General features: G+C 36.9%; 1 protein-coding gene across 2 annotated transcripts in view; it reads left to right on the forward strand.

Moving 5' to 3' along the window:
• SBF2_1 (SET-binding factor 2) overlaps positions 1-12,518 on the forward strand; it is a gene marked incomplete at its 5' end in the record, with an annotated part of 97,280 nt that overhangs the window by 23,342 nt on the left and 61,420 nt on the right. The window contains 3 exons of one of the 2 annotated variants that reach the window (XM_051216327.1): positions 791-985; positions 5,342-5,650; positions 7,380-7,522. In XM_051216327.1, coding sequence (XP_051066904.1) covers positions 791-985; positions 5,342-5,650; positions 7,380-7,522 — 647 coding nt within the window. Of the gene's footprint in view, positions 1-790; positions 986-3,640; positions 3,713-5,341; positions 5,651-7,379; positions 7,523-12,518 lie in introns of those variants that run through there. The other variant, XM_035729728.2, reaches the window with a different exon arrangement.

Here is a 12,518-nt window from a genome sequence, read left to right on the forward strand (position 1 = left end):
GCAACTTGATCGGTAGAATTTCATGTGACGGACAGAAATTAGGTGTAATAGTTAAGTGTTAATTGATTGTAGACTGGTAAGTGATTTACTAAGTGACTTCCAACTGCCTATGTTATTTTTTGTGGGGATATTTTGTGTGTGTTATTTTATTGTATAAAAACTTATTCTTCTGATCAGTAATTTTGATCTCGAATCCTTCGAAAACTAAATTTAATAATTCGGTCCCATAAGAAACCATCACTCAGCCATATCATATTATTAGATGTCACTGGTTGGTCAGCATTCTTCTCATTGGTTTTGACAATTGAGAACCTGTTCATCTATCAACAAAACACCAATTCGTAGAAAAATTCAATCGACATTAGAGGACTAGGAAAGCTTGACGCTACTCAGTGGTCAAATAGTTGCAAATATCCTGACCTTGCAGAAGTTCGGTTGCCCCCCAAGTATTTGGGGAATAAAGTCTTAGTATGGGACTCCTCAATAGTCCGCATCGACGATCATATTAGGTATCGGTTTCTCGTTAAGCTTTTAATCTTTAGATCATTAAGTTGGAATCCAAACGATTCACGTGTCTAATATCTTTCGTTTGAGTTCAGTTATGTTACGTTTGATTATGTATCTTGGTTATTACATTCATCAAGTATATTTGATAAATATCTCTATAATGTTACACTTCAATTGTTTCTTCTTTAATAATGTGTGAATTACAGTTGATGTGATAAGTACACACATATCTCTTTATTTATTTCTTATTATATATATTATTTCTATTTGATACATATTTCAGATTTTAAGTCCTGAATTAATGACAGCTGATTATATCTATCCACTTGTTACATCTAATCAATCAGGTGATTTAATTTCATTGGATAAACGATTACGAGCTGTATTCCTCCGTTTATTTACATCTTTATTTGCTGGTTATCGGTCGTGTTTAACAATTACACGTATTCATCCTAAACCAGTGATACATTTCAATCGAGTAAGTAATATACAAACACCATAAGTGCGTAAATAAATTCTTCTATACATATATATATATATATATATATATATATATATATATATATATATCATATTTTGATGTCGTGATTTGTAGGAACGTGCTACTTTTTCTTTTTACTTAGTATACTATTATATAATATTTTATAGTACATCTCACTGGAATCTGTCAATCTCACTAATGATAGTGTTATAACTTGTGACCTGTGTGCCCTGTTAATGTATACGTAATGATACGGCCAATTAGGGAGCTGTGAATTATCTATCGGATTAATGACGCCAAAACCCGTTTGAGCAGTCTAGAGTCCTTATTGGTCCTGCTTCCCGCCTAGCCTTGCCTGTTAAGTCCAGCACACCAATCCGAGCCTCTGCGATATGAATCATTTATTTCAAACATACTGGGTTTATATTACCAACCAGACAAACCACATCGTACCATAAAATATGAAACAACATTTGTACAAGAATTAGCCAAATGTAGCTGTGGATGGGGAAGGTAGTGATTAATAGACAGGGAATAATTCAAGAATGGTAAATCGTGTACTAACAGTTCATAGGTCAAAATAAAGCTCATAGTAAGAGGGAAATGAATATGAACAGTTTAGTTATTTAACAATTATACGATAAAAATATATGCAGATTATTGGTCCATAAATGGATCCCAATAGTTACCATTCATTATGCTTATCGGGACCTAACAGATAGGTTCTTCTTCTTATTGTGTCTTACATTTTTATCAATCGACTTTGAAGAGTTCTTCCTGAATAATAATCTAGACGGATTTATACAGAATGACTCCAATCTATTGATCAAAATGTGTTCAAGTGTTAATTACTGTATTGTAAGATTGAAACCAGTTAATTTTTAGGTTCAATTAACTAGAGTGGTTTCTGTTTATAAAATTTCTATATGTGTTAATACAACCTGTTCAAATATCACTTGTATTATTTTATACTAATTTGTTTATATATATATATATATATATATATATATATATATATATATATATCTTTTACTTCGGTTGCAAATTATTTCTGATTGTAATATTGTAATAGTAATTAGGGAAATATAACTTCACATCTGCATATAGTTTTTTTTATTTTTCTGTTACCGGTATTCATTCATGCCAATAAACAAAGTGATTATCTACATAACTACATATCTATTTACATATTTACTTATCCATATGTTAGACATTTTCTGTTTTTAATTGAATGTTACCTGAAGTTATCCGACTGGATCGATTAGTATTCTGCACTTAAAACGGCTATATTTGTAGATACTTTTTTGTTTGTCAATACATTACATTAGATGTTTGTTATTTCTTTCCTTTTCTACTATTTACCCATCTAGTCATCGATTCGATACCAATGATATATGTATATTCGTACAAGGGGGTCGTAGAGATTGTCTAGTTTTATTAAAATCATGAATCGATTTTATTTAGACAGCTACTGAAAACCAGGATGGACTGAACTGCTGTTTTGTCTCAGTAAGGGACTAAGCAGTGCACATTCATGATTGTATCAGGGATCAAACCAAGGACCTTCAAATTTCACGGCAAGTGGTTGACATTTAGACGGTATCGATTCGATGGTTTAGATGTTTATTTTCAATCATTTTACGAAACTATCTAACCATCTTCCTTTGGTCGTGGCGGATAACTGTCATACCTGAAATGGTGTAACCCCTTTAGTCATGGCTTCTCACTAGAACTTCGGGAAACTTCTTGAAATTGCGCACATGATTACTAGTCATTTAGAGAGTTTGTGGTGATTGTCAACAATTCATAGCCTACATCGCAGACTGATCTTGATTGGACAAGTATAAACTACTCAGATTTGATTTTGAAGCGGACAATTTTTCCTTATAGCATTGATCTCTTTTTTTTACTGTTCAGCGCCTAAACATGATGTCACCAGCTATTATGTGGTGAAGTTTAAAAGTAACGTTTTATGGCATTCCGTTAAATACAAATTAATTTTACAAAATTATCTCGTTTGCTGTCTAGTTGTGTTTAAATAAAAGGTATAATGATTTTTCTTCATATAAAAATCAAATTCATTGCGTCACGGAGTGATGATCATTGTCGCTTTTGCTTAATCCTTTAATGTTGACTAATTTCTATTGATAAATTTGCACCGTGGTCACTAATTTGGCTGACTCGACATCTCATGCAGTAGATTCAGATGTTGGGTTGTCTGGTCAGAGGTAGTCGGTTGACTACTCTGAACCTGGGTTTCGTGTGTGTTGGCACTTATTAGTAAGGTGTACCTGCAATCTTGAGGAAATTGATGCTAACTGTAAGATTTAAACATACAGTACCCGATCTTACAGTTTGAAACGTTACCGTTGAGTTCCTAAGCCCGTCTTAGACCATAAAAATGGTGATGTGAGTTCGAGTTTACTAAGTGGTACTAGTTCCCTCATGATTCCAGGTACAGCTTGATGATGAGGGTGAACTAATACGAAACCTTTAGACTAAGGTTTTCTACTGGCCATCTCCAACTACTTTATGTTCAGTGAAATGTTAACTTCACTCTTCCTTGAATTGAAATCGGATTGTTTTAAGAAAATCTTGTTTTTTTTTAGCCAAAAATATTATTGGAATAAATTCAGTAGTGTTTACAGTTGAATGCTTGTTAAATTGCATTTTGAAAATATGCAAGGAATATCATTGTCATCAAAATTGATTGATCACTGGGTGGTGATTAATGCCATGTGTGTCAAGTCCCTATTAGTGCAGATCGTATACTATCGATCATGTTGCAATGTGGCCACCAGTCTAGGTGACTCGACACTGCGGGCACTATACATTGAGATTAGATGGTAGTTGGAGGTAGTCGACAGAAAACCCTGGATCCGGGTTCGTGCTACTTGGCACTCGTCAGCAAGGTGTGCCTGTAATCCTGAGGGAACTGGTGCTCCCTGGCGGATTCGATCCCGTGTCACCCAGATTCACATTCAGAGACGTTACCACAGAGCTATCCGGGTGGTGGCTACATTGCAACATGATCGATAGCTTTCGATTTGCACTAAATAAGGACTTGACACACATGACATTGATCACCACTCAATGATCAATCAATTGTGATTACATCTCAGTCCTACAGAAGGTCAGTCGCGGCCCGGATAGCTCAGTGGTAGCGTCTCTGACTGTGAATCTGGGTGACACGGGATCGAATCCGCCAGGGAGCACCAGTTCCCTCAAGATTACAGGCACACCTTGCTGACGAGTGCCAAGTAGCACGAAACCCGGGTCCAGGGTTTCCTGTCGACTACCTCCAACTACCATCTAATCTTAATATCATTGTCACACTGAATAATTATATTTATATAAGAGGAGTGTTAATTCTATTGCTTGATCAATAAATTTGTATTTTTCAACAATTTTGACATTAAGAATTTGTCTTTGGTTTTATGTTATTTTATGATTGAAAATTGTTTGTTTCAAGTGTTAAACATACACTTCGGTATAAAGAATCCTTATATTAAAAAAATATTGAATAGGATCTATTGTTGTTAAACACTTGTTATTAACATATGTTCAAGACTATTCTTCGACTGTTGTTAACCTCATAGATTGATGTATTTAGGACATTTATCGTATATACCCAGTCATTTCCTACCTCGATGGAGGATGTGCATTAGTAATATGAAAGAAAGGCCTAAGTCGTTTTACAAAACGTGGTATCGGTCGATACATTTATTAAATGTTGGTCTATGCCATATTGATATGTTCACACCATCTGGTTATAATCGGATCGTTGATAATGCGGCTAGTGGCTGGAGACGTTGAATGAAATAGCTCAGAGTTGACCACAATGGTGCAGATACATTCACTCATCTCATACATATTTCTTTACATCGCCTCCTATCGAAATATATTTTCAATGTACCATTTTTCTTAGCATTACTGCTACGATTATTTTGACTCATTTATTATTAATCTTGTTAAATTTATCTCGTACTAATGTTGTGACATAGCAACTTGTGCTAACGCATAGTTATGCAAAGCTCTATGTTGATTATGATTGACTGACTTAATTATGTAAATTGTCTACTGGCAGTCCATATTATTCCAAAATTTTTGATTGAGTCTGTTTTGGATAAATCTATTTGTGATTGTATTGACTATTTAGAGAAAGTCTATGCTAAAATATAATGCAACAGCAAAAAGAACAGCTACTTGGATTGTATTGCAGCCTGTGTAATAGTATCGCTTTTACACTTGGAGTTTTATTCTTTAGTCCAATCTTTGTTCTTGCTCTCTTTAATAAAGGGAACTGTGTATATGAAACCTTTTTGTATTTTTCAATGTTTTCTTAACTTTCAGACATTATATTTACTTCTACGTGGAAATAGTGCACATAATGAATTCTACGATCGTTTATTATCTAGTATGCGTTTTCATCAATTCATATTAGAACGTGGTCCACCATTTCGTGTATGTGATATATTTGATGAAGTATATGAATCGAATGTCGATGATCATTCACTGTTTGATAGTAATAATAACTGGACACTGAATAGTAGAGATTATGAATATGATATGTTCAGTAATCATAATCCGTCACAAATGATCACTGGAAATACAGCCAATTTCAGTTTAATAGAAAGACTAAGCACAAAACTGTTGGATAATGTAAGTGACACTTTATTTTTATATTTAATTTTTTAAAGCTAATTTGGATAGTGGCTAGCAGAATAGTCTAGAACACGCGTTTTATTTTGGAGACTCTTTAGCTTTTTGTTTCTGAACCCTAGCGTTAATGTTCACTTTGGGACTCGAACTCGGCTCCTTTCTCCACAAGCACCTAACGCATTACATCCAGTTAACTATTGGCTCGTGCAACAAGAGTGAATTTTAACTCATTTGTAAGGTTTGTTTGACTGTTTCCGTCGTTTATATTAAGAGCAGCAATTGAGCAGTCTTCTTTGATATATATCCATGTTGAATAGTTGGATAGGATCTATCAATCGAACACATGATGCAACCTTCCCTGGGACTGGCCAATTCCGACCTTTAACCGCAACCATGAGATGATTTAAACAACCATTACAAATGAACAGTTTTTTTGCTTAGTCTACAACAAATTTTTATATTTTGTCGGTTTTGGAAAGAAAACTCCCTAATCTTTCTTCACTGAATTATTTATATATATTTTTATCTGAAACACCTCTGCATATTATCAGGATGTTCTGATTAGTTTTCCATTTGAAATGTTGATTTTATGTGTTATGGTGAGAGTTTTGTAAATGGTTTGAATAGTTTTGTTTTACGTTAATAATAAGCATTTACAGAATGCTGAAAATGGAAGATGTTTATGTGAACTTATCGAGAAGCCTGATGGTCGGAGCATGCCAATGAGTTGGAAGTAGCAGCTGCATCTGGTAGCTACCGGATGCTTTGTCATCTCATCACAGTCATTAGCAGCAAGAAGTCGGATGTGTGCGAAATAACCTGTGAAGATGGTGAGATGCCGACCACTAACATCTGCCGATGTCTTGGACAATGGACAGTTTTTGGAGGAACAGTTCGACTGATCTGCTGGTCTGTTTTACCTATACGAAAAGTGTTGAAGGGATTTTGATGTTTTTCTGAGTGACTTTCTCTCGAAAGCCAATACAATTACATTGTTTCCTTCTATGGATGCTAAAATGTATGACAACGCTGGACGATAATAACAATGTCATATTAAAATTACGTTGCATCACTGCTAGAAGTTTTACTCTGGACAACATATCACCTCCGTCCATTCATACAATACAGCATTCAGAACTGCAATGAAATAAAATTATGATAGAAACAAGTTACTGGAATATTACAGAATCCGATCAAATACACCTTTGTTTCTTAAAAATTTTTATGTACACATTAGTAAAATTATCCGCTTAATTTAATCTTGTCAATAACTTAGCTTTATCTAATCTCATTGTTAATCTTAGTAAAAATAAAGTATATCGCCGTACGGCTATGAAATCTTAATCTCTTTTACCTAACTGGTAAACGGTAAAGATAAATGAATGTTGTAAGTGAAAGCTAGGATATAGATTTTAGAGACCTTGTATTATGGGTAATATCAGTTGGTTATGAAGACACTAATCCTAGATTCTGACCGCCATGACTCTGAAATTGCTTTCTTTTGTTTGGGTTTGGCATTATATTGTTTGTTAAACCTAAGCTTTACTTCATTTCTTTTTATTTCAATTTTGACTTAGAGGCATCACAGTCTCAAATCTTCTCACGGAATCTCACTAAACAAATTTCTAACATTTGTAGAATCCTAGGAAATTTTATGTTTAACATAACATTCATAACTTTCACACACTACTTCTCATAGTCCTCTTGTTTTTAAAAAATTGAATTGTAGGAATGCGGTGATCAACCAGCTACACAGATTCTTCCAAATGAAGCTATTGAAGCTCACAAACGCATACATCAGACACCATTTCCTGTTTTAGACGCTAAATTAATCGATGAACTAACTATTCAGTATTCTCAAAAGAAAACTAAGTAAGTTTTTTCAAATTGCTTTAAACTTTTGTCCTTCCATGTTGTTGAGTTTTTCCATAGTTTCAATTTTCACGACCACAAAACGTTATACATATATGGTGATAATGATGACATGTAATATCTAACTTTAATTACTATGATAGTAAGTGGTATCCATAATTGTTATTTTCAATGTCGTGGTTTTTGAATATTGAAATAATACACTAAATTGTTTCATCAGTAATTACATGGGTTCGGTGATTGATTTTTTTTCAAAAAATATCGACATTAATTGCATGGGTTGATTACATGAATAAAGCATTTCGTTGAATTGAAATTTTATTACCGATTATGGGTAATTAACACGTTATATTGAGTCTTTTAATCTGAGAATTGAGAGGTTTCGATTCGGCACAAACTCCTTTTTTTTTTGCATTTCGCATATTTATATCAGGTTAATTATTTCTAAGTATTGTTAAGATTTTCTTTATTTATTTATTTGAACACATAAATATTGGTACAAGAATGCGCCACACAAAACAATGAGAATTTAAGGGTAAGGAAAAAAAACAGAATAACAACGAAGAGATTGATGTAAGGTGGTGTAATAATAATAATGGTGAAAATGGGGGAACGGAAAGGTTCAATCAGAAGAAATCTTTCAGTTAAGGAAGACACAACCACTTTTTATGGAGAAAGTAAAAGGTTACAGCAGGATCGCCACTGTCTTCTATTCTGAGCCATATCTGATAACGTCTCTAGCCACTGTGTAGCACCATCTCTCGGACCCCAGCCAGGGAGTCGTGAAGGACCGACACAAGCCAGTCCTTTGCAGCTTTCTTTCATACCACGACATCATGTCATATACTGACCACCTCTCCGCTATTTCCAACCAGTCCCAGAGTCGGCAAATAATGCACGACGTGGAATTCTCTGGGACGACATTCGTGGAACATGTCCAGGCCACCGAAGTCGGTGTTTTAAGATGTTGACACTAATTGCATTATCGTCTCTGAGCCCGAACACACGATGCCGAGCCTCTGCATCACTAACATGGTGTTGCCACTGGATGTCAGCAATCCTTCGGAGACAACGATGATCAAACACAGAGAGTCGTCTAACATCCTCAACCAGGTTTCGCAAGCATAGAGCAAAACTGCTCTCACCGACGCGTTGTAAATCCGACCTTTTACAGCCAGACTAACATCACGAAGGCGCCAAAGGTGGCCCAGATTGGCATAAACCGCTCTGGCTTTCACTATACGTGCATTGATCTCATCACTCAAGTCACCATCAGCAATTATGTAGCTACCTAGATACACGAACTTTTCGACTACTTCTATCTGTTCACCATCCAGGGTGAGTACAGGATTAGAATCCTGCCAGTCTTGTAGAAGTACTTTGCACTTCGAAGGTGCAAAGCACATACCATACCTACGGACACTGATTGCCAACTGATTAAGTGCGGATTGCATGCCTTGGGCATTATCGCACAGTAAGACAATATCATCCGCACACTCAAGGTCGAGAAGTCTTTCTCCAGGCAACAGATCCACAACGCCATTACTTACATTCATCAGAGCTGTTTTCAGACTGTCGTCGATGGCAAAGTTGAAGAGGAATGGTGAGATTGGGCAACCCTGCCTAACCCCACTGCTCGTATGGAACAATGCAGAAAGATGGTTGTATGCCCTCACTCTGCCTGAGGTGTTTTTATATAGGGCTTTTAGGATGTTAATAAACTTCTCAGGTACACCCTTCTTCAATAGACAATCCCAGAGAACAGTCCTATCCAACGAATCGAAGGCAGCCCTGATGTCAATAAACACTACGATTGTTGGCCTTTGATAAGTATGACGGTGTTCTAACATTTGGTGGAGGGTGAAGATATGATCAATACATCCTTGACCGGAACGAAATCCAGCCTGCACCTCGCGAGTCAATCTTTCTCGAGTTTTGAACAACCCACGAAGTATGACGGAAGCCAATAGCTTGGACGCGATCGGAAGTTGACTTATCCCCTGATAATTGTTACAGGAACGACGTGAACCCTTTTTAAAGATAGGGACAACTATCGACTCATTCCATGACGTTGGTACACTCTCTAGCTCCCACACCTTTGTAAACAACGTCGTCAATTCCTTAGTCAAAAAGTCACCACCATCTTTAAAAAGAGCCGGAGGTAAGTCATCTGGGCCAGGTGATTTGTAACGCTTCAAGAGTTGGAGTTCCTTGTGGACTTCCTCCTCATTTGGTGGATCAGTCGTCACCGGCCATGGAGGGCAGGACAGTCTGACTGATGTTGCCGGAGCAGCAGGCCAGTTGAACTGCCCTTCGAAAAATTCTGCCCATCGTCCAAGACGTCGATGGATGTTAGTGATTGGCATCCGATCATCCTCGCAGATTGTTTCGCTCACACCAGACTTATTGCTGCCAGTGGCTCGGATGAGTTGGAAGAACCTCCGGTAATTACCAGATGCAGCTGCTGCTTCCAGCTCATTAGCACGCTCCGACCACCAGGCTTCTCGGTCCTTACGCAAGCTTTCACGATTTCATTACGTAACATCCTTCGTTTGTGGTCAAACTCACGGTCACCTGGAGTAGACTGACGGGCTTCAATGAGTTGTAAGGAACCAGAAGAAACCCAGTGCTTATAAGCGGGACGTCTCGCAAACCCACAACTGACTGTACCCGCCATTTTCATGGAGTCATGCAATTGCAACCAATGCTCATCCATACTTTTCGGTGGAATGGTAGCTAACCTAGAAGCTAGCTCGATTCGATGCTTATTTGCAACAGGAGTTGCAACCAACTTGCTAACATCAATCCTTTAGTGGCGGTCATTTCGTTGGCCACTGAAAAGTAAGGTAAGATTGGCGCAGACCAAGGCATGATCAGAGTCCAGATAGGTACTCCGAAAGGAGCCGCAGTCTTGTACACAACCACGCCAGCGGTAGCTGATCGCGATGTGATCAATCTGAGTCCAGGCTTGAGATGCAGAGGAGGGACGCCAGGTGGCACATCGGCGATGACTGTGCCGGAAGTTAGTGCTAGCCAGAAACAGGTTGTGGTCTGTGCACAGTTGCAGTAGACTGTCCCCGTTATCTGTCCTGCGACCAACGAGTCCCCATCGGCCACCTAAACGACTCTCTTCTGTTCCTAGACCCCCGACCTGAGGATCCAAGTCTCCGGCTAGTACTACAGTATCTGTCGTGCGCACTTCTTGGAGAATAACAGATAACTGGTGGTAAAACTCATCCTTGATTGCATCCGGACTGCAATCTGTCGGAGCATAGGCGGAGATGTTGAAAAGACATCGTTTCTCACGCCGATTTCTTCTCACTTTGATGGAACTTTCTAATCTAACAGCACATAACCGACTGTTAATGGGGATCCAATCGATTAGTGCTGCCTCAGCTCTAGCGCTTAGTGTGACACCTTCGCCATCAAGACCAGACGAAGATGTCACAGCGTCCCCGGATAAACGTACGTGAAACAGGCTTTTTGAAGCGACAGATGGAGAGCGAACCTGAGTATTTCACCAGAGTCTTGAATATGGGTTTCGGATAGACAGCAAACATCGATATTAAGTCTTTCTAAAGACATAGCAAGCCCTATCTGTTGTCCGACCTACATAAGTGTGAGAACGTTGAAAGCAGCCACTTTGAGTGGTGCACGTGGTTTCAGAAAATCTGCTTCAGTCCTCGTATTCGGTGGTAATATATAATTTTCAACCGGACAGTGACTCGAGAACGTTTAAATAGAGTCGAATTTCTACCAAAGATGAGCTGTTATATAAGTCGAAAAAATAAGTGTAGACAGAGTGGGAATAAAAGAGGGTGAATAATGTCGTAGTAAATAATAATAATAATAATAATAATAATAATAATAATAATAATAATAATAATAATAATAATTTGAATCATTTGATTGTTAGTCGAAGCAAGAAAAGTAGTTTCCATAATTATAGACAGTTCATTAATTGTGTGTGGGCTGTGATACTGCTCGGGTGCCCAGACCGAAGCAGGTGGTTATCTTAGGGGGTCACACCCCGAACCTTTGACCTAATGGTCTAACCCACAAGCAGTGGTGCATCGTAAGGAGATGCAGTCCCATGGTAGCCGGTGACTGAAAATTGGTTCATATGCCATTTGTTCCCGCAGGATCCTGGAGTATATGTGCACCATTGATTTGGCATCCGGTTAAAGCGCCGGACATTCGCTCTTCGTCCTCTCATTTTCGTAAACAACACCCCCGCCACGAGAAGGCAGTGAGTAGGACTTTAATATTTATGTATTTGTATACGGTTTCAGTGAAACGATAAGTATTCATTATATTAATAGTTGATGTATATATATAATTAAAATGAAAATTGTCTAGACAGCTGATGAGTTTTATATAGGACGAAATGTACATATTTCATTCCATTACTAGATACATACCAAATATGTTAAAAACTTATGATTAAAAGCTTTATTGAGGCAATCCTTCCAGAAAAGACATTAAGGAACAGAAATCGATTATATGCTGCAGTTCATGGTGATAAATTGATTGATTTTAGATTTATTATCGCATACAACTTGAACGTCAATTATGTTTACTACTTATAATGATTTTAAATATTTTAAGTATTCCAGCTCTATAGAATTCCATATTGATAACAGTTTTTAAGCAATAAAATATAAATCATTAATTTGGTATATCAGTTAAAATGTAACAATGTAGATCAATCTATCTGAACATTTAGTTTTTTTTTGAGATACCTTTTTATTTTATTGATTTTCAATGTTTTCACAATATATATATATTTAGACTTTTGGATCTGGTTATGTAATGTTTAATTCGTTGAAATATTATAATCCAAGATGATTACTGTTAGGTTCAACTTTTATCACTTTTCATTCTTTGAATGTTAAAAATTCCAGTATCCATGTTGGTTTTACCTTCAACTGGTGTATATACTAGTAATAATAAATATGAAATTATTTGTACAGATAATTCACAATATACCGTCTAT

This window comes from Schistosoma haematobium, chromosome 4 (assembly GCF_000699445.3).
Source record: "Schistosoma haematobium chromosome 4, whole genome shotgun sequence".
NCBI lineage: Eukaryota > Metazoa > Platyhelminthes > Trematoda > Strigeidida > Schistosomatidae > Schistosoma > Schistosoma haematobium.